Here is a 27349-nt window from a genome sequence, read left to right on the forward strand (position 1 = left end):
TAAAAGGAAAGTACCATCATATAATAAATCAGAAAATGTTAAAAGATCCTTCTGGCAAATATACATATGAGGAACACAGTAATTGCTCAATGTCCAAATATATGACGATAGTAAAGTTATTTTCATGCAGAACATATTAAGGTTGGAAATGCACAGAGCTTATGTAAATGATATTCTGAAGCTGCAATCCTGAGGACATTTACCTTTCTGTCTACCTATCATGTTGAATGAAAAAAAAATACTGTACTGAACTGCTTTATAAAATTTCAGCTATATGCACTCATGTGTGCAGAAACATTCAATTGAACAGTACGAGCTCCTGCTTCTTTTTAAAACACAGTCCCAAAGACTGCAAATTTTTATGCTTTTCTTTATTAACAGGGATGAGCAGATGAGTTGTCACCATAAAGGTAGACTGCCACCTAAAATAGCTGCTTGGGCCCCCCCACAATTTGGTGACAGCTATGACATCAATGCAGATTGTATAGTGAGAATCTTGCCACATATGATCTCCAACAAAGACCACACAGGGTTCCAAATAGAAATTGTGAGGAGAAAAGGATATAACTGTATAACTCGCCGAATGATAATATCTAGCTCTATACCTTCACACAGTCTTAGATGATCATGTCAGGTTTTATCAAAGGTGTTCTAACAATCAGTGAATAAGCTAGTTTTCTCTGGGTTCTTTTCTAACATCAAGATGCTATGCAATTTGCTAACTCTACCAACCGTTCTACTAAAAGTATGGATTATACAATAGCTAGCTTCACACATCCCAATATGCCATGGTTTATTTAATCATGGTTTACTGAGCAACACAATTGTCATATTCACAGAACACATTATGTCATAAGCAATGATTTACAAACAAGGGCTTTGGTCACATAAAGTCATAAAGCTTTTGTCTTAAAATACTATGTGTACCAGGTTTATCTAATACCTTTTGGATACTACTTAACCAGTTCCAGAAGTTGTTCCAGGACTTACTTTTTTCTTAATAATGTATGTTATCATTTTCAGGATTTGTGGAAGACTTAAGAAATTCTAGATTACCTGGACTGTATAATTTCAATTATTAATAATGTATTGAAGTGTGGCTGCAGCTAGAATTAAGCTTATACCTTAACTATAAAAGCTGTAAATGCTAGAGAATGAAAGTCAAAAATTGTATTTAATTACCCCTTCTTTCAGCAATGGGACAGAACAAATAGGGGCAATTTCTCTGCTTGCTGTTGATCTGTTGATCTAACGAGTTGAAGAGAGGATTTCCCCCTATGTATTTATTAGGGCTATACCCAGGTTCAAGGGGGTGATTCAATTTGAAATAGATTAACTCAAATCACTCCTTCAAATTGAATCCTCAGATTGATTCAAGGCAGCATATCAGCTACTTCTGGATTGGTTCAATGAGACTTGAATGAAATCTGGCGATTATTTCTGTACTTATGCAGCTTTACAAAATCAAAATATCAGTCTGTCTGTCTTTCTATATCTGGCAAAACTGTTAAGTAATACAATGTATTCTTTGATATTGGCATGAATCAATGAATTTTAACATCTCTAAATCCTGCCTATAGCAGACCAGAGGGCAAGTAGGCAGGTTTAAATTTATTCAGCTACTTCTTCCTTATCGCTCAATTTCTTTGTCTGACCCATAGCCTAGTCTCTGTTATTCTCTCTCTAGTCTATTGTTACATAGGTCTTTTATTCTCTTCTTTTCTTCATTCCATTGTGTCTCTACAAAAATCTTGTCTTTATGTTGTTATTTTGACTTGTCTTCTACTGAATCTGTGAGTCTTATTCACTTCATGAATAATAATGTGTGTTTGCTATTAGACTATTACACATGATACCTATATAGTATCGATTCATGGGATAGGTGAATTATTGGAAGACCTGAAGGATTAAATTGGGGACAGATCATCCAGGATCAGATCTATTTATCATTATCATTATCTATTTTTCATTAGTGGTCACTAATGATTGTATATAGTCCAGTCCAATCCAACCCCATCCCATTGTTCAAATTACAACTTATTGCTTTTGAATATTGTTGTTTTGGTTGACTCACAGAGAGAGAGAGGGAGGGAGAGAAGGGGAGAGTGAGTAAGGAAGAGGGGGAGGGAAAGGGAGAGGAAGAAGGGGAGAGAGAGAGAGAGAGAGAGAGAGAGAGACTGTGTCTCTATATAATAGAGATATACAAAGTAATGCAAACTTCATTTTGGCTAAGGTTTTTAAAAGGCCTGTATGCTAATTAATACCAACCTCACAACTCCTGGGTACAAATGAAGGACTTTGTAGTCACTAATATCATTCTGCCTTCTGCATTTATCAGAACTGTCTTAAATAACTGTATGTAGTTTAATTTATTGAAAGGTTACACCTACTCTGACTCCACTTACTCTCTATTTTCTTTTGTTCGGTTACTTAAAATGCTGAACACATTTTAATTAGGCTTTTTTAACACATCACAAGAACTTGTTAAGTATTATTAACTTTAAATTAATCACCAATAAGTCAGTTCTGTCTCATGCAGACTAATACCATATTCTTATTTAAGAAATTATCCAGTAATTACAAATTATACAGCAAAAATGGAAAGTGTTTAGCTCTTTGAATGTATTAAATACAGATATTTATGAAAGTTGTGTAAAATTACAATTCTAAACCTACTTAAATGGGAATAAGCCCTGTTATACAATTGGTTTCTCTCTTTCTAAATTATACTCCCAATTTGACTCAAGGTTTGCATAAATTTATTACAAATCAATACAGAGAATAATTTCAATCATAAATGATACCTATATGTCATGGATGGAATCTGGCATGTATGTGTAGCTGGGAAACAGACCCACTTAAAAAAAAACAAATAACAAAAAACCAGAGTGCCTTTAGTACTCCCTTCCAGGATACCCCATGTATGACAATTCTAGCAGCTAACATGGGGGTATGTTTGTGTAAAGAGCATGAGGAAAAAATCCAAGGATGACCTTTCCTTACTAAGGTTGAGAGGATATTCCCCTCAACTTTCATTTGCATCTTTGATAGTTGGATCTCGGTAAAACAATAGCAGGTATAATAAGAAAGGCTAACTTTCTAATGTAATGTTGCTAAAACCATGACATTTCCTGAACCATTCCTTTTGTTAATTAGAGCAAAGGGCTTAACCTTGTCAACAACTCATCTGCTCATCCCTGTTATTTCTTTGTTTTTTATTTTATTTATTTTTATTTATTTTATTTATTTATTTGATTTGCCAATTGTTTACAAGATTATTATCTTGTAAGTATAAGTGTATACATAGTTGTGAATACATGAAATTGATACATATAAGAAAAATAAAAGAATAAGAGAAACAATAGGACAGGGACGGTAGGCACGTTGGTGCGCTTATGCACGCCCCCTACAGACCTCTTAGGAAAGGGGTGAGGTCAATAGTAGACAGTCTAAGGTTAAAGTTTTTGGGGTTTGGGGAAGAAACTACAGAGTCGGGTAGAGTATTCCAGACATTGACCACTCTATTGCTGAAGTCGTATTTCCTGCAATCAAGTTTGGTGCGGTTAACTTTGAGTTTGTATCTATTGTGTGCTCTTGTGTTGTTATGGTTGAAGCTGAAGTATTCATTGACAGGTAGGACATTGCAATGTATGATTTTATATACCATGCTTAAATCAGACCGAAGACAGGCGTAATTCAAGGTTTTCTAGTTCTAGAATTTCAAGTCTGGTGGCATAAGGTATTCTACAACGAGTAGAGGAGTGGAGAACTCTTCTTGTGAAATATTTCTGGACTTTCTCAATTGTGCTAATATCAGATACGTAATGTGGGTTCCAGACTGATGAACTGTATTCGAGTATTGGTCTAGCAAATGTTTTGTATGCTCTGGTTAGTAGTGTGATATTACCAGAGAAAAAGCTATGTAGGATTAGGTTAACAACTCTTAATGCCTTTTTGGCTATGTAGTTGCAGTGGGCTCTAGCACTTAGATCATTAGAGGTGAGTATTCCAAGGTCCTTTACAGAGCTTGGGTCATCAACAAGATCTTGACTATTCAGCTTGTATTTTATTTTCTGATTTTTTTTCCAATATGTAAGACAGAGCATTTATTTGTTGAGATTTGAAGTTGCCATTTGTTAGATCATTCTGATACATAGTCAAGATCTTTTTGTAGGGTAGCAGTATTGTCTGTGGTATTGAACAGCTTTACATCATCAGCGAAAAGAACGCAATTGCTCTTAATATGATCACAGAGGTCATTTATGTAGAGTATGAAGAGAGTTGGTCCTAGAACACTGCCTTGGGGGACACCACTATTGACAGGTACAGAATTTGATAGGACGCTCCCAATTTTGACCATTTGTTGTCTGTTTGCCAGGAATGCTTCTATCCAGTTATGCAGTTGTCCAGAGATACCATAGGATTTTATTTTTAAGGAGTAGTTTGTCGTGTACCTGTTATCCAACAGGAGGTGGACCACCTGTTTCTGGGGGTTTTGCCCTGATTTCCCCATTTTTCCCCAAGGCAGAATTACCTTGGCTTGTGATAATTTTGTTTCAGGGAAGAAACCTCTTATCAAATGAGAAGGAAACCCACACCTTTTTGGCTAACTTTGGCTACCTTGAATTTCAGCTGGTTCTTGCTTTGCTCTGTTGGTCTTGTCTTCTCTTTTTTTTTTTTTTAAACAAGTTTTATTAATTTCAACAACAAACAAATCATTACATATTTAAATCTTTTCCTGTCTTTCTACAGAAATTTCCCCAGTATTCTCATAAAACACAAACAAACACAAACAAACATATAAAAAATCTTTTAGTAAAGTACCTTGGCCCCAGTTACCTCTCTTTGTATGGGCAGCACATTTCACTCTTCACAATTCTATCTTATTTAATCCATCTTAATTAAATCATTATATTTATATCTTTTGCCCATTCATTATCCCTCTATCTCTTCTTATAATAAAAATAATTTCTCCTGAAATCACTAATCAGAGTATGATGCCTTTCTATCCTCCCCCTAAGTTAGTAAAATTAACATTCAACATAACAAATACCCAATTCGGTTCTGCTTGGTACATTCTATCCACCAAAAATGTTTAAATACATTGTATCCTCCTTTCCTTCAATATTTTATTACATTTTAAAAATCAATCATTATTAAAGACTTCAACATTTTAATTTCTTATTAAATCTTAAACCATTCTAATTTACTATTTCAAATATAAATGTTACAATACCATCTTCTGTACCTAGCAGAATCTTTCTTACAAAAGTTTATATTTCATCCTTTGTCCCTAAAAAAAATTCCTCTTCTCCCATCCAATTTTAAAACTTTGAGGCTTTTCTCCGCCTTTCCCCTTTCTTTCTTCCCCCACCAAATCTTCCTACCCCCCCTTCTTCTTCTAACCTCTGCCTTGCTGGGATCCCTTCTCTGTTGTGTTCCCTTTTTCTCTTGTTTGCTATCATTATATTTACTTTGCATCATATTTTTCTCTTTCTCAAATGTTTTTTTAGAACTTAAGTCCTTCATTTTCCTTACTCTCTTCCTTCCTTCTTTCTTAGATAAGTTTTGGGATTCAATAAAGATGGCGTCTTCGTCTTTTTCTTGTTGTTGTTCTTCTGTTTCCATCTGTTTCATTGTCTGTTGGTAATTAACCAGCGCCATTTCTAGAAATAGAAAAGCTTTTTCCATACCATCTTTGCAGGCTGCTTTTATTTGCTCATATTCATCCCTCAGGTCCTCAAAAGGAAAAGCCATTATAAATAAATCTTTTCTTTTCTTTATTCCTCTTTCTTCTTACACCAACCAAATATTCCGAGAGAAAGGTAAAACAATCCCAAAGTCCACAATCCTCAATAAATCCAAGCAAGCCAAAATTCCCCCTTCCTCTTCCAGGGGTGGTATCAAAAAAAAAAAAAAGAGAGTCCAGATCTATATTTTAAAGCCTTATTAAAATTATGTTTCTGTCCTCAAATCTTCAAGGCATCTCCTCCAACAAGATTCAGATTTATATATTTTCTTTGTCCTCTCCCTTCCGGCTTAATTCCGTCGGGAGGGAGAGTAAACTTTCCTTTCAGCACCTCAAAATTACCGCTTTTTTTCTCTTGTGGAAAAAATCATCAAAAAACCATCTTTTCCAGGAATTAAATTAGATAAATCTCAAAGCCCTGGGTCGACCAAGAAGAACTTTCACTTTTAATAACTTTCTCTTCTTCCTCCTGCGCATACTTGCCCGGCTGCCGACTTCTTTGTGGCGGCCATTGCGGAACGCCGCTGCACCGTCCTGGTAAAAGGGGGTTCTGCCAGCCAGGGAGGGGGTCTGCAACACCCCCAGACCCTTCCTCCGGATCCCCCTTACCTTCAGCTACCCCTGCAGGGCAGCCTTGCTCTGCACCCGTCCGGATCGGAGCCCCAAAATGGCTAGCGCGGCAGGGATCGCGCAGCTTCGCGAATCCCTACCGCTCACGAAGCCGACAAACCGGAAAACCCTTGTCTTCTCATACTGAAGACACTTAGAAGAAATGCAGCTCTTCCTTTCCTCCCAGCTGTTGGAGGATGCATCTAACACTGACCTTCTAGGACCAGATATGTACTCAAATTGTACGCTTCTACTTTTTTCCCTATCCAAAAATATTCTATTTCTCAATTCAGTGATAACTGGGCTTAAGGTACCATATGTTAACACAGATATCTATCTGAAAGTTACACCTTGCAAATCCATCTCTTTGCTATATCTTTCTTCAATTCAGCAAGAATCTCTGTTTCTCTTTCTGCCTTCTTCTATAGCTGAACACTGTAAAAAAGTGAACCACTTCTTTAAACATCCCTTATTTTCCCCACAACTCTCTGAAATTCTTGTCTCTATCTTGTCCCTATGCCTAGGCTTAAGGACAAGTCTAGGCTTAAAAATATTTTCAGAGCAATGAAAATAATATGAGTAAAAGATCTTTGACCACCTTTACAAGAGGACCTGGCATCTGAATTAATAATATTTTCCCCTCATTTCAATTCTATTCAGTCCATAAGAAACCACCTTATGATGCTGAACATTTATCCATCTAGTCTAGCCGATATCTCCTACTTGGATTTGGTACTAGATCTTCATAGAATAAGGAATATTCCTAACTCTAATATAAACTGGAAAATGCAAGGAATTAATCCTGAGACTTTTTTTCTCTAATAAAGCAGGTAACATCTTTATTTGCACTACAACAGACTATAAATATGTCTTCTTTGCTATCCACATAGGAATACAACTGATTGCATGTGGAAATATTATAAGAAAAATAAAAAAATTAAGGAGGCCAACAGATTAATGAATGCACTAGTGAGTTCAATGGATTTAAATTCAATATAACTTGTTTTAATATTATGGTGTTTAGGAGCAGAGTGTTGGTCAAATCAGTGTTTTCCAATGTAATACTTGACATTCAAATTAAGTCTGCATTGTATCACTGGGATTGTAAATAGTCTGTAACCACAAAGGCAGTCTCTGACCATGTCCATGTAATGCACTCAACATGGTTTAAGATATTTAACCAGGAAATGCATGCAAAATGACACAGTAAACCCAACTCGCTATTCCGTGCCTCTTCTGCCAATGCTTTTTTAAAAAGTTTGTGATAACACAAAAAAAAAAAAAAAAAAGACATGCCATTGCTCGATTAGTGTCAGAGCAGCCACATATGGAGTGAAGGAAGCCTGAATCATTCCCCCTGAGCTTTTTAAATCTTGTGTTTACTTTGCACATATCTGGGAGGAGTGAAAACAAAGTGAAGAGCAGAGATACCTGCAGGGAGAGTCTGATTCATGTTCACACCTGTCAGCTTGACCAGAGATTAAGACCTTATAGAGATTTAAGCAACACATTAGAGTGAGGTTTACCAAGTTGTGCTTGTAGGCTATAATTAAGGCGCTCTATAATAGCACGTGTTCAGAGGATCTATTACCGTAAATGAAATGATTTCATGCTTAATTTGTGTATGAACATTGACACTGTCTCCCATAACCTAACAAATGAAATACCTGGATATTACTGCACATTTTCATAGAAAAGATTTCATAAGATTTATTTGTGGAAGACATGTATATATTATAAAATCCAGCATTTATTGAATCATCCCTCTTGCCTATTTCATACTCTTTATCTCCAATGGACCTTACTTTGTTACTTTGTGGACATTCAATTTTTATTGTATGAGTCACCATTTTATTGACCAACAATAATGTCTGCTTTAGGAGATCAAGAAGAAAACAGAACAAAATGATCAAATTTATTTCTTTTTCCTCTGTGGTGTTTTCTGCCTACAGTTGAGATTTATAGGGCTTTGTTTTAAAATTCTGCATCATTTAATCTGCACAGCACTTCACAAGCTATTATTGATCACTTCTGAATAAAATATACTGATGACATAAAATGTTTCTGCTTTCTAAAAGCTCATAAAGACATTATGACTGCTTTTATTTGACAGCACATTATAGTTGCTAAAGGACAATTCTGATGTTTTTATTCATTACATTTAAAAACATATACACTTTGGTACAGCTATCTAACACTTATCAAAGTAATTTCTCCTCCCTACGCTGATGCTAATATCCATTCAGCATGAGGCTTGACGGAATTTTATGTTAAGCTTTGAAGATAATGTTTGGTCTCTTTTAATCTTCTGTTTTCTGCATACAAAACATTAAAAAATATTTTTCTTGAGTATTTAACTTAAGTGACTTTATGAATGTATATTTAAAATATAATGTAACAAGACTCCTACTACTGTAGTTACAACAACAGATGGTAACAAATACGTGTCATGATACAGTTCAATATGAAGAGATCTTAGGAAAAACTGGTCACATTTTATACTGTATAAAGACATTGAATAATATCATACTGTTGACAACAGCTTTAATTCATGCCTCAGGTACAAACCTATGAAAGTTGAATGTTAAACCAGGAAGGGTGGTTATTGTACTTTCACTAGATGATGATGAGAAGGTAGAATGGTAATACAATACAACAAAGATATAACATTATAAAGCCATATTCCTTGTTTGCATAATTATAATTATTTGATTAGAGCAAGCCTGTATTATGGACTGAAATATTAATTTCTAAGCATCAACTTTGGTGGTTACAAGTTTCAGAGAAGCCAGTTAGAATTTGATGTTTGATTCATAAAATCCAGAAGGTAGTCCAAGACCTAAAAATATTAGTATTGTTCCCTGTAAGATCCAATAAATAGGCACTAATTATTTGAAAACATATTTTTTTCAGAAAAACAAAAAACAAAGTATACAAATGTAATAAGAAATGAGCAAACTGTAACATTCGTTCAAGGGAATAGGAAAACTTGTTTGTATAATCATCCTGTGTATCATTCAGCATTAATTCATATTCTTTTAGTTTACCAAATATTATTCTCTAATGGACATGTTGCACAAATCTAAAGTTTCCGCTTCATTATGAAAGTTTTTCTTCACAACTACTGCTGATGTATTAACATTTTTTTTAATAACCCATCAATCATTTTTTAAAATCTATGAAGTAAGTTTGACCAAAGGAATAATGTATACTGTGCCAATATGAATTTTAAAGGATGATGACCAATGCAGTTATTATTAAAGTTTCTCAACTTGTTACTGAAACACTAGAGATTTTATGGACAGCTGACAAATCATACAATTGATTAGCATGCTTTGTAATCATGTTAATCACCTTAATGTGCTTCAATGTGTAAAGAGGATCACAGAATAATTTTTCAACCTTCAACCCATTCATATTATGTGCCATATAATAAATATTTTTACAAGAATAATAAAAGGCCTGCTGGTAGGTGTAGGCATATAAAGATTCCTTCATTTTAAGAAGTCAAGAAGTTTTTAAAAATACATACTTGGAGTCTGATAAATAGGATTTTTTGTTGTTGTTGTTGTTTACTGAACTCTTCTGTTTACCCACATCACCAAACTGCTTGACCATTTTATAATGAAATTTTAAATGAGCACATTGTATTCGAAACTGAATCAACCAATTGCAAGTACTATAATGGTATGATATCAAAGTTGCTTCTACTCTGAACTAAAAAAGCAACTTGAAAATTGTTTGACTCAGAAACATTGAGAACACTGAATAAAGTTGAAAATCGCCACACTGTCCTGCCCCAATCAATGCAGGTTATGAAGAAAACCAAAGGCTTTCATTCCAGTCATGGGAGCATGAACATCCCCCATGGAGGGGGAAAATACCCCCCAGAAAATGGATACAATCTGTTCGTTTCAGCCTTGCCAAATTCTTATGGGGAGTAGCAAAGCTGACAAGGCACTTTTCTCTTGAAGGTTCTGCTAGTTATATTTGGCCCACTAAAAGTGGGGGCTGAAACAGAGGTTGCCTCCAGTGAGAAGCCTTTCAAATTAGTTTTATAATCATTCAGCTAATAAAAAAAATAAAAGGTGAGCTGCAAATAAATAAACCCATTCAGATCTCAAATGGGACTGACATCCAGAGCTGTGGAGAATCCTTGTGTGGAGGTACCCAACCTTCAAGCCAAATTAGAAATGAACGCTTACATTGTTTACTAAAAAAGAAAAAAAAATACAGTCTATCAATGCATTTAAATAATGCTACAAAACTGTATAAATTTTAATTACTGGAAGATCATAGAACTGCTCCAGTGGTTTGGTAATGCTCTGCACGTAAAAAATAATAAATGCTGGTGTTAATTTCACAGTATCCCTGGAGAATAAAGGAGGAGAAAGTGCCAAATATATCTTAGTTTGTATACTATAGTAAATTCTTACTACATTGTTAATCAGCCTTGCCTCGAACTCCTTTATAACGAAGGATTTGAAGACATGGCATTGCTAGGATCACTCACCATTCTTATTCTTAAAGATGTTTAAAATAGGGAGAATCTGACGATAATAGGGCACTAAAGCTTCCCCCACCATATCAGCTGACACCACCAGGTGCTGAAGGACTTTGAGCGTGATGCAGATGACCTGTCGGTTTCGAAGGTTCAGCGCATCTTGGATGAACGAAAAGAGACAAAGCAGAAAACAGAAGAATTAATTTCAAGAATGTAGAGGGGAGGGGAGAAATCCTCTAATGGACAAATTTAATTAAACTGTACTCTGCAGGGGATTGTAAGTGGGCCTTTATTAGCCTGGCTTTGAAAGAACCCAGAGATGGATTGCAGCCCCAATGTTATAAAACACCGCCTTGTCTGAGTGTTATTTGTTCCCACCGTTTGTGCTGACTCTTCGGTAACCCCAAGAAAGCAGCTTATTATTCCTTCTTGCTGTCTGTCCTACTGGCTCCTGCCACCCCCACCCCACTCCCCCTAGAAAGAGAAGAACAAAAAAGGAGGGGGGAAACCCCATCACCAGTACCACTGGGACTAAGGGAATTGAAAAGGCAAAAACTTGAAGGTTGATGAGACATTCTACTGTAACAATCAGACTGTTTATTTTTGCTGGCTTAGCAATCATTTTATTCCTTTCAATTAACAATTGGTACTATTCGGAGAAAGGAAGAATGATAGGAATGTTTATAAAGAAAAGCTTGTAAGCTTTTTTTTTTTTTAAAAAAAAAGACTAACTGATAATTAAGGATTCTATCCTGCCTACTTGAGAATTTTTGGTGTAGTGTCAAGCAGCTGGGTTTTGCTACTGAAATCAATAACACCTTTTGTCCTGTTCCATTTCAGATTTCACCCCAAAGAAAAGAATGTTGTATTCTCCATTGTACTTCAAATTTATATTTTCAAATGTGAATTTAAATTCAAATTTATTTATGCTCCTGCTTCCCACTCCGAAATTATACACCAGGGAGCAAAGGACACAAACTATAGATTATTATTAAGCTCCATTACATACAACAGCTGCACAGCTGCAAAGTGCAAAGTCCCGAACCAACCAACAAAAACTTTCACCGCATTCTATTCTATAACAAATGTCAAGTTCCAAAAGGAGACCAGAAGCGATAAATTATGCAGAAATGGATAAGCATGAATATTATGAATATAGAATGGGATGGAAAGGAAGATCTACCAAATTTCCTCCAACTCCCAGGATCCCCTTTCCCTTATCCTTCACTCTCATCCTTCTACGTTTTTACCTCTTCTCTTGCTTTTCTCACACTCATGCAAAACATGGCGAGCCTAGCTGAGCAATCTCTTTCTCTGCACAATAAGTTCAATTACCAGGGTTTTTCCTTCTGCCAGGTATCTGTTCCCAAATTCTACAATCAATCAAATAGGCTGACAAAATCCCAGCTAAGCTGCAACTGCAGTTCTCTTCTGATTATTTAATAACCATCCTACTATACACAGCCTGTTTATTTGTATATATTTGAAGATTTTTGAGTGCCTTCTCCCTGTTAGTTAGGCTAGGTCATCTAGTCCAACTCAAGTGGGAGACCCTACACCATTTCTGAGAGATGGGAGTCCAATCTCTTCTTGAAAGTCTCAAGTGATGGCGCTCCCACAACTTACGAGGGCAAGCTGTTCCATTGGTTGATTGTTCTCACTGTCAGAAAGTTTCTCCCTATTTCCAGGTTAAATCTCTCCTTGTTCAGTTTCCATCCATTATTCCTTGTCTGGCCTACAGGTGCTTTAGAAAATAGCTTGACCCCTTCCTCTCTGTGGCAGCCCCTCAGATATTGGAAGACTGCTATCATGTTTCCCCTCGCCCTTCAATAAAGTCTGAACTAATAGAGTAATAAAGTTTGAACTAACAGGAGATTGGCAACCTCTCAATTACAGCAGGCTTTAAAATGATATAAATGCAGTTTTCCATGTTGGAAAACATGCCATGGTTTTGAGGAACACAGAGTTTGGAGAATGCTAAGAAGAGTTGCCTTGTCCCCAATTTCCCTTAAATTATGGGTTTACAATGATTTAATTCAAAGCCATCATTTTGAAGAGAGGAGAGGCTAGAGATCATTAGTAAAAGAACAGGACTATGTTTCTTACCAACAGTTCCAATAGGAAACCTCTAGATCTCCATTATGGAAAACTAGAAAGCTCTAAACAGTTTGATGGATGCAGTACTTAATTCAAATATACAATATGAAATCTCTTCTGTAATGTTGCCTCCAGTCCTGTACAATATTAAAAGATTAACATAGCCTTTGGCTCAAACAGAATTGTGCACTCCTGCATTAAATTAATTCAGAAACATTGAAAAAATATTTCAAAGACGTTGAATTCTTTGGCTCATCCACTTCTCTATATCCAATCTCTTTAAAATAACTGTTTTCCCCCTTTGAGTGCAACTGAGTGTTTACCATATTGCAGCAGAAATATTTCAAAATATGGCTCAGGTTAACAATCAGCTATTTGCAATAAAGCTGGTTCATTTCTAACTCAATAAATAAGTATTGTGCTAGTTGAAAATGCAATAAAGTTATATTTCCTATATTGCACGAGTTGAAATTGTGATGAAGCTCTGTTTCCTCAGACAGTATTAAACTGCCGTGTAATACCTTCTATTATTGTGACTACTCAGATTTTTTTCCAGCAACACTGAAAATGAATGAAATGTGCATTTTGTTTTGTTTTCTTTAAAAGAAAAGCAATGACATCTATGGATTGGAGAAGCAGGCAATTTTAAATAATGGCCTCCCACTGTTAACTGCTTGGTAGGGAAAGGAGCCCACAGATTATCTAGCTGCATGAGTGAGAAGGACATCTCCCCCTGCCCCCGCCCCCCTTGCATTTTTTGAATGTAAGTTTTATCCAGCCAAATTGCTGGGTAGCTGTCCTTCCAAGACAGCCTTGGAATCTCTCCCATGGCTGACGCAGATTCCGAATCTCTAAAGAGCATCAGTTAATCAAGCAGCAGCATTAATATAGGAAGACAAGTTAAACAGCTCTCCTAGCCAGGAGCTTCATCAGATACCATTTTGTTTGTTTGTTTTTATGCTCTTAAATTTGCTCTGTGAATTGTTTTGTCAGATACTTTATAGGCAACTGTTGGGCAGAAAGAGAAAATATACATTTTCCAGATGTTAACAATATATTGTCACAGATAAAATATTCTTATACATGAGAAATTATTTTAAATGCTCCCTGGAACTGATCATTTCAGAAAATTCCAACGACCTGACTTAAGCTCAATTATAACTGATGATCACAGAATGAGTACATCTGGTTCCTTATCCTGGTCAAGCAACAAGGTCACTTCAGTACCACTGATGGTGATATAGTTGAAATTATGCCCATCTGCAAGCTGGAAACCCCTACTGTAGGTGCCAGATCATTAAAATTTGTAGCTTGGGGTTGAGGCTAAAGGAATACAGTAATGATTAATTTGGAAGAGGAGCCAAAAAAGCCAGATGTTGACATAGAGGGATGGGAAAGATATTTCTACTTCAGTGCTAACATTTGGACAGGCCCAGCTTTTTATACCACCTTTAACATTTGTATGAATTTTACACTTATACTGCTCTTTGAATTTGAACGTCTCTCTTTCATATATCCTAGTTGGTGCTCCTCTATCCAATGTCATTGAAGAGGTGCTTAATATTTTATATTTTAGAGACAAACATGTATAATGCTTTATTTCCCCCTTTTAACAAATTATCGAAACAGAAAACACATTTATATAAGTCTGAGAAATTGCATAAACTTGTGTGATTTAGTCTAAAGAACGTTTCCATTAAAAGTAAGTAAAAAAGCTCACCATGGAACAATATGTCAGACTTTGTTATTTTGTTCTTCATAAAGCCTTGTTATTGCTACCTGTTCCATATCTGAATTATTGTGACGGTTGAATTAACCTGTAATAGCTTTACATTGAGTAAACCTGAGTAAACCTGGGGTGGTATGTGTCTTCCTCACTCTTGAGTCCTTTACAGATAATAGATAATCAGAGTTGGAAGGGACCTTGTAGGTCATCTAGTCTAACCCCCAGCCCAAGCAGGAGACCCTACACCATTTCTGACAAATGGCAGTCCAATCTCTTCTTGAAAGTCTCAAGTGATGGCGCTCCCACAACTTCCGAGGGCAAGCTGTTCCATTGGTTGATTGTTCTCACTGTCAGAAAGTTTCTCCTTATTTCCAGGTTAAATCTCTCCTTATTCAGTTTCCATCCATTATTCCTTGTCTGGCCTACAGGTGCTTTAGAAAATAGCTTGACCCCTTCCTCCCTGTGGCAGCTCCTCAAATATTGGAAGACTGCTATCATATCTCCCCTGGTCCTTCTCTTTACTAGACTGGCCAAGCTCAGTTCCTGTAACCGTTCTTCATATGTTTTAGTCTCCAGTCCCCTAATCATCCTGGTTGCTCTTCTCTGTACTCTTTCTAGAGTCTCAACATCTTGTTTGTAAAGTGGTGAACAAAACTGGACGCAGTACTCTAGGTGTGGTCTTACTAAGGCTTTATAGAGTGGTATTACCACCTCCCTTGATCTTGATTGTATCCCTCTGTTAATACAACTTAGGAAGCCTGTTAATTTACCAGGCCTGGGAGTTTGAGGTTTTTGCACAGGATCTTCTTAGCTATTCTTAGCACTGCATTCTTCCTGGATAGAGAGCTCCACTATTATTCCTAAGATTTGTTGGAGCCATTCTGCCACCTTAGGAGTCACAGCTCCAAGTGCTTACACCACCACTGGGAGCACTTTTGCCTTTTCCTCAAACTTCCTCCCCAGTACCACTACCAGGCCTTGCTATTTCTCCAAAATGCCCAGACAGAAAAAATTCTTGAGTTATTATATGATCTTTAATTTTCCAGTTTACTTTTATCACAGATGATTTGTAGTTGGCTACCTTAACAATACTTGACTAATGTTTCAAGTTGGTATTTCAAATCTTATGTGGAACATAAAAGAAAGGACAATGTCATCTGCTTAGAGCAAAGTATAAATTTTGCTTTTGGCTAAACATAGGCAATGGCTATCAACCTGAAGTAATGCAGTCTCCAAATCACAATCTTAGATATTAATTAGACAATATGGGGCAACCAACCACCTTGTCTCTCACCTTTGCCTCATTGTTACTTCCCCATAAGCAAACCTTTTCTTCTACAACTAACATGCATTATATTGTGCTGATATAAAACCTATATCATAAACATACCTGTCATGAAACTAATTCTTTAACTGAACCCCAAATTTGGTTCTATTTACAGAATCAAAAAGTGGCCTTAAAATCTAAAAAAAAAGTGAATAAATAATTTGCCTTTCAGAAAAATAAAGTATTTTGCCACCCGGTAAATTAATATAAAGTATTAATATAAAGTATTGATCCGTGATATACTGAAAATGCATTTAAGGAAGCACATGAACCAAAAGAAAATAAAAATAAATTAAATATAGAGAAGCTAATGAAAGTAAACCATGTTTTATGTTGTGTGACTTATACCCAACAGCAAAGACACTAAAGTCAGGAGAAGGTTTTTCTGCCACTTATTTTACTGAGACTTCCAGAAGAACTAATCTTAGTGAGTCTGCAGTAATTCCAGCATATACACACAGCCCAAGATAAATGAACAACAAAAACTAGATCTCTGTCATGCTTTATTAACCAATAATAAAAATAATAACTGAATGCACTGCACTTTGGAAATATTACAATTAACACCATCAGTTTCAAACTATTGTTTCTAAATCAGGATGTATTACAATGTGTGTGTTTTTTTAAAAAAATTCCAAGGAAAAGGCTTGTGTTTTGTGCAAACTAGCACTTATCTAAAACTCCAGAGACTCTGCTATAGGCCTGATAAGCTGCCTAATTAAATCACCAAGTTATTTATCAAGCATGCTATCCAAACAAGGCAACAAGTAGTTCTGACAATAATTTTTCATGTCAGTAGAATCATAAAAGGGCTACGCTAGGGAGAAATTATGGCCATGCCGACTGAGACAATGAGTGTTATTGTTAAAGATATACACAGGCCCCATCCTGAGGAAGTTGAGTTCTCCTGACAGCCCAGACTACAGTATTTTGGAAGTTTTTTGAGTCCTGCTTTTGAAGTATCAATAGATGGATTCTGTGGCAGGCCTATTCAAAACACTATCCTCTTTTCCACCCGTGATCCAAGCACTGGGCTTGTTCTAGCAGAGTTTTGCCTCACTGCAATCCCCAGCTCCAGATTTTCTGGGCTTAACACCCAAATGTGTCTATAGTATTTCTCTCAATAGAGAGAAGCGATGGACTATGCACTCTTGAAACAGCCACTGCAGTTTCACCTCAGACTTCCTAAGCTCACTGCCATGGCTGTGGTAGCAGAGACTAATCTGTCATTCCTAAGGTTTCCTGTTGGAGGGAGCCCCATTCTACTATATACCATTGCACGATAAGGCATCAGCAAGTTGCCCTTATAGGAAAGAAGATAATGCCATGGTCTTCCCCCTTCAGAGCCCTAATATACCAGGTGCCTCTTTGATTGGCCATGCTTTTTTTTTTCTCCAGAAGCAACCCTGGTTACTATCCCAAAGGTACTTTTTTTTTTTTTTTTGTTCAATAATTTTTTTTGTTCTTTTTCCAAAGGTGTTTTTTTCAAGAGGCAACTTGAAAAACTGGACTTTCTGGTTTTTCTTTGAAGACATTTCGTTTCTCACTTAGAGCTGAAGAAGCTTCTTGGATGAAAAGTGAAACATCTTCAAAGAAAAACCAGAAAGTCCAGTTGCCTCTTTAAAAAGCACCTTTGGGACAACCATGACCTGGATGAATCTCCATAGACACCTGGCTATTATCAAAAGTATGACAGAGCATTGTAGTAACTTGTTAGCAGACCGAACCACCCAGATAGCACTCTATATTTGCTTATCTAAAGTATAAGAATGAGATACTGTCTTTGGAGAGACACTCAGAGAAAATGGGCAATCTATTAGTATTTATACACTGTAAAAGCTGTGCAGACATAAATAGAATAATGTGTTTCATTTTAGGCCAACCAAAATATTTTAAAATGTTCAACATTAATGTTTTACATATAGTCCTCAACTTAAGACCATCTTTTTAGTGACCGTTTAAAGTTATGATGACTTATGGTGTGACACTGCACTTAAGGCCATCACAGTATCCTTGTGGTCACAATATTAAAATCTGGGCACTTGGCAATTAGCATGTATTTATGATGGCTGCAGCATCCCGGGGCTCATGTAATCACCATTTGTGACCTTCCCAGCTGGCTTCCAACAAGCAAAGTCAATGGGGTGAGCCAGATTCATTTAATGACCATGGCACAAAAGGTAAAACCAGCACAACTCACAAAATGAGTGCATCACTGAATGACCATATCACTTAGCAACAGAAGTTCCAGTCCAAATCATGGTTGTAAGTTGAGGACTACCTGTACTGAATCCAAATCCTGGCATATGTCAAAAGAAGGATCATTTCACTATCCTCCAAATAATGCTTGTGTCCTGAAATCATAGTTCAAGGTTCAAATACAATTGTGAACTATGATCAATATACCAAGATGTATCAATTTGCATTATACTGAAGAAGGAAAAAGGGAAGGGTATGCAAGAATAATGCAGGCGGAAATAGAACATTATCTCTTGATGAGGAAAACATGACTTAGAAAGAAAAACAACCAAGCTACTCAAAATAGCAATATAAAAAAGTTGAGGTGCTGCAATATTTTGCTATTTCTTTTACAGTGTTTTCATATCTTAGTTTGAAGAATATAAAAAGAAGAATGAAAAGAAGTATAATAACTTGTATGCTGTACCATGGTTAGCGTTACAGTAAGAAAACAACAAGTCAGGCAACCCAATTATTTGGCCTTGGTTATGACCTTACAACTGATTCACGTTTATCATCTATATTACTGTAAATACAAGGCCTACCATATTTTATTCCTTAATTAGCAGCCTGTCAAAAATGCTCCCCTCCAAACCATAGGCCCTATTTCATTCTTCAGACTTACTTTTTATTGGAATAATGAGCTGAGGAATGACAGGAAGGATCTTGTTCCCACCATGCTCCAACATGTCATGGATGCCTTGCCGAGCAAAAAACTCGTAAGGAAATTGCATTTCACATAATCCATCGAAAAACAGTGGCAAATAGTGGTGATAGTCCAATTTTTCAATCTCCACCTGGAAATCCATGCAGAAAAGAAGTAAATAAAAATTTATCAACTATGTTGTTTTATTACAGTAATAAATTGTTACAGTATTACAGTAATTAAAAGTTTTGTCACAATGTTCTATTGAGGAAGACAAATGTTAGCAACCATTAGGATATCACGTGATTATGGCTATTCTCTTTCAAAGCAGAAAATAAAAAAGAAACTGATCTTTGATGCTTGTATTTCCAAATATTGTTTGATATGCTGCACCCAATCATTCTGAATGAATAGACCCTTCTGGTGAGGAATAAAGCTGAGTCTAATAAACAACCTATAATGGAAGAATACCAAAATATATATAGTAAAGCTGAAACTGAAAATAGGAATGCTTTCGAACATTATATATTACCAATAATAAAATTGGCGTTTACATTAATGCAGAACTTCTAATTGTCCTAATTATATATAAAACTACAATGCATTTTTTCATTACTGATATGTTACTAAAAACAAAAGATTAAACTGGATTTACTCAAATAGTTATGAAAACAGCATTAATCATATAAATCTGAAGGGGTTCACTTTGATATATTAAGAAAATTATCTGATCAAAGGAATTACGTGATAAATTTATGATCAAAATGCATTTTATAACATTCTACAGGAGAAAACAAACTGTGATAGTGCTGAAATAAAGTCAATCCCTTTACTTTGAAGTGAAAGAACAAAAAGTGAGAAAAAACTTTCTACTCTTATTGAACTTTCATGGCCTTTTAATTATAGTTTAAGCATTTCAATTATGAGGAATATCTTCCTACTAGTATTTATTTCATCATGTTGCAAAATGTATTTTAAAGAATCCTGATGGGTAAGAATGAGATTTTTGATTATTTTTGTTCTTAGGGGCCAAAGCTGATTTTATAGAACTCTGAGTGAAGTTAAATTTTGTTTTATACAATTAAAGACCACACTGATTTTCAGCTATTACTGTTGGAGATGACCAGGCTGAGCCTGATGCACCATCAGTTTGGAGTCACAACACCCTCATAAGAGGCCTAAGTCCAGCCCTCCCTTGAAGTCTGCTGACTCCTATCTGGCATCAATTTGACATGACCATTGATAGATCAGATTCTTGTGCATAGATTGCAGGGAATAAATGTATAGTGCTTTTAAATTCTATCCTGGCTCCTGACTTCCTGTGCCTGACAATTACAATGTATTCTCATTTCCTAGAAAACTTTCATTAATGGAGCTTATAATACATTTCTGTTTTAAAAGGCTTCATTGACAAAGCACTATTTTTTCTGGCAATATCTTTAACATTGGAATAGATTGTCAAAACCATGCTAAGAATTGTGTTTCTAAAGTACAGCTGTTTCACAAATTTGCACATTTGGCAACTCATACTACTTTGGAAAAAGCTTAAAATGATATTGGATTTCTTGAGGAATCTGCTGGGAGGGTGTGAAACCAACTGTTCTTGCAGTGTTAAATGTCCTCCCACCACATGGAATCCAGAAATATTTTAGTATTACATTTCACAGTGTGAAACCTTTGTTTCTCTGTTTATGACTTAGCTTTGAACAATAATTATTATGCAAAAGGGCCAAGATAAATAGGATTTTTGTTGTTGTTTACACCCATAACATGCTTCTAAATTTTTCAGTTCCTCCCACAAAAGTATTCTGAATCAAAACTAAAATATATCTGGCTGCATTCAACTGAGTTTATTGAGACATTAGTACTGATACATTGAGTGTGTTTTTCATTTTTCCTCCAAAAAAATCAGAGTAACTGAATCAAACATATACAACACTATATGACCTAAAAAAGCGAAAGGATAATAGGGAATTGATCATTCCCTTTTTTCCTATTTTTTTTTAACACATTGCTCCAATGGAAAATGCATTATTTTGGTAAAACCGCAAAAAGGACAGTATGCTAATATCTAGTCATTCTGTCCTTTATTTTTATTTTGTTTGTTTGTTTAACTAAAGAAAATGGAAAACATACTTTGAAGTTTCCCTGAGTATGTTAGATTCATAACACAATGACCTTTCACACTGTCTAGAAATGATTATATATGGCATATTGTGAACACCTGATCAAACAGCTGCTAAAATACTCAGATTATTAATATAATACAATGGGAGTACCAGATGATAATGGTTTTGGAACAGCTGCACTGAACTTTCTTGCTTTCTTTATAGCTCAAGATCATGCAGGAAATTAAACTATATTATGAGTTGCTTTTGAACTATTTCAAGAGACTTAGGGACATACAGATATGCTATTTACCACTATCTTTAATAAACATATTATTCAGAGATAAAATTATATCAAGTAAATGTATCTATTTTGCAGCAACTCAAGACAGGAATGAGAAATAAATATCTTCACTAACCCAAAAAGATGGAATATTCCAAATTATTTGTATTATTTAATGCTTAAACATGGGCATCTACAGATATTTTCAGTGAGAGGAACCCTATTAATATATCTACATCTTTCTATATGTGTGTATAGACAGACAGACAGAAGTGGACAGAAAACAGAGCTCGGGAGCCCATTTTGCTGGCAGAGTGCTTGGGCCGCCATAGGTGCTCCTGACATGAGTGACATCAAGCTGGCCATGCCAGCCCTGGCCATGTCCCCCCACGATTAAACACAACCCTGATGCACCCCTCAATGAAATCGAGTTTGACAACCCTGTTCTAGACAGCAGGGACTATAGCAGAAAAGGTGTGTCTTCTGGGTCCTAAGGATGGATCTCCTTAGCAAACAGGATCTGGGGCATACCTCTTCTGCTGGATCCTGAATTAATCTGGTCCCACTCCCATGCCATGTAGGGCTTTAAAAGTCAAGACCAACACCTTGAACTGTACCTGGAAGCAATCTGGCAACCAATGCAAGTTATGGAGCCAAAGTGTAAATATATATAAATAGAATGAGTTTTGAAAACATTTTACTAACTGCAGGAGAACAGAAGGAACTAAGATCTGAATTAAGAGGTTGTTGCACCTTTGGTTGCTGTTTTTTATTTTTATTTATTTTTGGACAAAATAAGCAGTTCTCTTGTTTTTTCTCTCTAAGAGACAATAAATAACCTTTCTACTGGTGTAGCAAGAAAAAGGAGATGTTTCATCCAGATATCTGGTATCAATATATATAAATATATACAAATGATATCTGGTATCAGTACTTGGCTAAGGATACTGAAATGCAGGATCATACTGATTCCTCAGATAACAACTGGATAAATGTGAATTTTCATGTTTTCAGGTTTCTCTTTGTTTCCTAAGTTTGAAATCTGACTTTTTTTTCCAGCTAATAACTGGAAAACTGGAGAAAGAAGGAGTTTGCTTATAAACACCATAGATTAGTGGTGGCGAACCTATGGCAGGTGTGACACTCAGAGCCCTCTCTCTGGGGCATGTGCACTGTCGCCCCAGCTCAGCTCCATCATGTTTCTCTGTGGCATTTCTTGCCGTCGATTGCAGGGAAACAGAAGTTTCCTGCAAAGCTATGGGTGTTGTGATGCCCCAACCTCCCCGCCAGCCAGTTGGACTTCAACTCTCTGGCGCTTGCATGTGTGCAACTTTTTGTTTCAGCACTCAGTCTCTAAAAGGTTCGCCATCACTGCCATAGATGGTCAAGCATCTGAAAATATACAAAACCTTGGTAGAATCTTACAGCTAATCTGACCACTATGGCTTGCTTTTTCACTGCTTTTCACTGGTATAATTAGTTTAGTTTACTTTTATTGTCATTGCACCTCGTACAACAAAATCAAACACCATCTTCAGTGCATATCATGACCATGACCATGAAAATAAACACAAACGCACATCCTTCACCCGTCACACATTGAACCGAAAATCCCCGACACTACACCAACACTGCACTATACAGCAGAATTCAAAAAAACAACTGCCCTGGGATAGAAGCTGTTTTTCAGCCTATTTGCCCTTGTTTTTATTATTCTGTACCGTCTGCCAGATGGTCATAGTTCAAAAAGAGGGTTCCCAGGATGAGATGGATCTTTGAAAATGTTTTGAACTTTCTTAAAGCAGCGGGAGCTATAAAGCTCTTCCAAAGAATCTACTAAATCTACTAAATCTACTAAACCTAGAGTCTAGAAAGCACCCTGTGTAAAGAGCAGCTTGATTAAAGAATTATTTTCTGCACAGTAGTTCTGAAATTAGGCAGGGGTTGTACATTTATAGATTCTTTCATGCCTTCCTTAACAAGGATTTTGCGCAGAAACATTCAATGCTTCCTGCTTCCCCATCTGCAGTCTGATGCTGTACCATCCAGTAAATGTTTCATTACTTCAGCTGCTATTTCTGAAAAATATGCTTACAGAAAACATCATGGCATATACACACACACGTATAAATAAAATAAAATATCAGAAAAAGATATGTTTTCAACCTACTAAATTCTATTGATATAACTGAAATAAAATACGGAAAGCACTGCGATGGACATGCTTCTTATGGGGACAGAAAAAAGAATGGGGAAGGCAAGAGCAAGAAGCCAGAAATTCAGATCAAGCAACGGTTAAATGTTGCATATCTCTCATGGGTCCTACAATCTTCTTTAGGCAGCAGTAGTTGAATAAAGCAACACTTCTACATCAGCCAACCAGATGGAGCATCGTGCCATGTCAGTTTCGATAAATGGCTTGTGATTTCATTAAAAACAGAAACAGAGCAGAGGCACACTCATTCATCGATTTTCTTCACTTACTCATGGCCATGGCAAAAGAGGGAGGAGCTACAGAAACTAGTTCAATTTTATGTACTTCCAAATACTTCCTGGGTAAAACATGGTCTTTCCCTTCCAAATCTGTTGATTTTGCTATAAAATTCTTAATTTTTTTAAAAAACAATCTCATATTTTGGGGAGGACATGTTTGTCTCCACTCGCGAAAAAAAGTTTCTACTTAGGTACTGTATCAGCAAAGAAACATGGTGCACTTGGTCAATGCATCTGGGAGGGCAGCACTAGCTGAACTTCACTGATCTCAAACAGCTAAGCAAAGTTGGACCTGATTATATAGGGACCCCCAGCTAGCTCTACAATGCCACCAAAATAATGAAATGTGCATCATGATTTCACAAAACAGACTTTGACATTTTATATTTATGCCACTCCACCATATGCCAGGACATAAGAGGCAGACTTTACACTATATCACATGCTTCACCATTTGTCCCTTGTGGATGTCTCTGCCTGGTTAGTATCCAGATGGGTGAGCACCAGAAAATCTCAGGGCTTTTCAAATCACCTTCAACTTATCATTCCTCAAAGTGTTCACAGTACAGCACTGACCATAAATAATGGCTGTCTAGTAAGCCAAGCTGCTAGTTTGGTATTCCTTCCAAAAATTAATGAAGATATCACTTTGAGAGGTCCTTGTTTAACAACCACTCATTCAGCAACCATTTGAACTTATGATGGCATCGAAGAAATGGTAGTTAAGACTGTTTCTCGCATTTTCAGCCATTACCGCGTCCCACATCATGTGATCACAACTTGTGACCTTTACAGTCTGATGAGCAAAGTCAATAGGGAAGCTGACAGGAAGTTGCCAGTTGTACACAAGTGAGCTCCTTACTTAAAAAGCTGCATGGTCTCACTTAACAATAGTAACCAGGACTGCATAACTCCCATTGCTAAGCTGCACAGTCAGATGGTTTTTCAATTTCTGACCATGTCACTTAACAATGGAGTTTCTAGTATCAATAGGTGAGGGCTATCAATACTGACGCACTAGGGAAAGATACAAAAGTCAGAATACTTGAAGGTAAATAACACTTGCTAGTCAACATCAGAAACCTATTGTTAAAATTTTGAGATTCCACGCTCTTATAGAATCATAGGTTGGAAGTAAAGCAAGCCTAGCCCTTTGATTAGGACAGCAATTCCAGAAAAACCTTTCCACTTTTCTTGGAAACATGGAAAGATGGAACACCCACTACTCCAAGAGGCAGGCTGTTCTGCTGCAGGTGGCAGTCATGGCTAGGAAAGCCTTTACACAGGTTTCCTTGTTATACCAATTCTATTTCTCAATTGAGTGGCCTTTCTCATAGTAACTTATGTCTGAAATCAACTCTCACTTGTACTACTGTACAGGTAATCCTTGACTTACAACCATTCAAAATGATTTGCAACTGGTCCTTGCGGGTAGAATCAATGCAGCAAACCTATGATCACGTGATCAAAATTTGGGTGCTTAGCATCCGGCATGTATTTACAACAGTTGCAGTGTCCTGGGGTCACTTGATTGTCATTTGCAACCTAGGTTTGCTTAATGGCTGCATGATTCACTTCACAGTTGCAGTGATTGCTTCACAAGCATGGCAAAAAAGGTCATAACATTGAGCACAACTTGCTGAACAGCTGCCTTGCTTAACAACAGAAATTCTTGTCTCAGTTGTGATCATAAGTCAATGCCCCTCAAATAGGGATGCCATTAAAGAGCACTCAGAGGGTGCAACTAGTCCAAAATGCACTGGCACATTTTGGGTATTTTATGAATACTGCTTGCACTGCTCTTAGTGGGCTTCTGTGGATAATCAAATATGCTGTTTTCTTTCCCCCTATAAAGCCATTTGAACCGGAGCCAGGTTACTTATGAAACTGCCTGTCTCTGCTCACCCCAACTGGCAGAGTTGGCATCTCCAAGTCCTGTATCATCTTTTACCTAGGAGCCAGTCTTCTCCATTACTACACCTGCTCTCTGGAACAGCATCCCCCAGAGATTTGGAAGGTTGACTCTGTTGGCCTTTTATAAGATATGAAACACTTGGATATTCCCACATTAATTTGAGCTGGGAGATTGAGTCCCTTTGGCTGAGTGTTTTGTTTTGTTTCAGAGACCTGAAGTGGTATGGTTTTTGACCCCAGTGATATAGGTTTTTTTTAAGGATGTGATTTATGTTATGATTTTTAATTCTTGCACACTGTCTAGAGTGAGACCGGGACCACTGTATGTTGACTAACTAGATAAATAAAGAATTAAATAAGCAATTAAAAGACAACTCTTCTACTTATGGCTCAGTTCTAATGAACCGAGAATCTCTTGACTACAAAAAAGAAATAAACTCAACGACAAAATATTTCCAGGCTAATTATTTCAATAAATGAAATAAAATTCTTTTTAAAGCTTAGTGAGGTTGGAACCAAATGAAAAATAGTGTGAAATTTCAAAAGGGAAAAGGGGAAATGGAATAAAGGTCAGAAAAATACATGATGGACCTTTGTGTTCAGTAAATAATTCACAGGCTACTGTATAGCCTGATTATGTAATGCTAGTTGAGGAGAAACATTAGAAAAAGTCTTATAACAGTTAAGCAATATCACATTAAAAGGTTATAGGAGAATGGGCCATCAAAACTTACAAAACTCAGAGGGCTTCTTCTGTTACACTAATTATGTAAAAATTCTAAAGTTATTTGGCAAGAAACAGTGGATATTTTCTGAGGAAATTTAGGAACATACTTCTTGAAACAGTTGCACAATATTTTATTTGTTCCCTTTTGGATCTGCATCTTTGCTTATTCTTACTATGCTTAAGAAAACTGGTTTTAAATATATGAGTTTATGTAGATTTTATAACTCAGAACACGATACTAATGCAAAAGTGACATATGCAGCATTTTGAAACCACAGGATGGCTCCCAAAATTATTCTTCCAGGTCCGTACATCTGAAAGCTGTTCATTGGCATGGCTCTTTCATCCAACTTCCTGGAGGTGATTTCCTGGCTAATTGTCGTTGATGTAACTGTCTGAAGTCCAACTAGATGAATAGCCTATTTGTTTTCACACTGATGCATTCATGGGAATCTCTCCAGGATGCAGTTGCTACATTAAACTTAGCTTTTTGTCTTGGCATAAATACTGGAACAAAGAAGGCAAACTCATTTTGTTCTGAGTTCTGTATCTTTCTAAAGCCGTAGTGATTTAGACACAGATTGCATAAAAATATTATACAAACTACATTTAACCGAAAGAACAGAGGCTGAAAACTTAATCCCATTATTTGAGCCCCAATGAATTGCTTGTGATATATATAGATTGCACTGTTCAACATTTGTTCATCTTGGCAGAGACATTCTGTTATAATCTATAAGAATACATATTCATATGTTAATCTGTATTGTACATGTCAATGCCTTAAAGAAAAAGTGCTATTTTCGCCCTCAACATTTTCTTTAAAATCCGTTGAGGATCCTCTTAAAAGCTAGGAACAGAGTATAGTTTATGTAAAGAGATAAAGACACAAACCGGGGATGGGGGGAACTGCTGCTGCTGAAGGTCT

The 27349-nt window shown here is 36.4% G+C and overlaps 1 protein-coding gene across 2 annotated transcripts in view; it reads right to left on the reverse strand.

The window, feature by feature from the left end:
* Nucleotides 1-27349, reverse strand: part of PACRG (parkin coregulated) — a 276390-nt gene that overhangs the window by 122377 nt on the left and 126664 nt on the right. Inside the window, exons 3-4 of one of the 2 annotated variants that reach the window (XM_026675238.2) lie at nt 18876-19047; nt 10872-11021 (exon numbers count right to left, since the gene is read on the reverse strand). In XM_026675238.2, coding sequence (XP_026531023.1) covers nt 10872-11021; nt 18876-19047 — 322 coding nt within the window. The remainder of the gene's footprint in view (nt 1-10871; nt 11022-18875; nt 19048-27349) is intronic. The other variant, XM_026675239.2, reaches the window with a different exon arrangement.

Source organism: Notechis scutatus, chromosome 1 (genome assembly GCF_049901735.1).
Source record: "Notechis scutatus isolate UNSWTSFEM ecotype Mainland chromosome 1, rNotScu1.2, whole genome shotgun sequence".
In the NCBI taxonomy this organism is placed as follows: Eukaryota; Metazoa; Chordata; class Lepidosauria; order Squamata; family Elapidae; genus Notechis; species Notechis scutatus.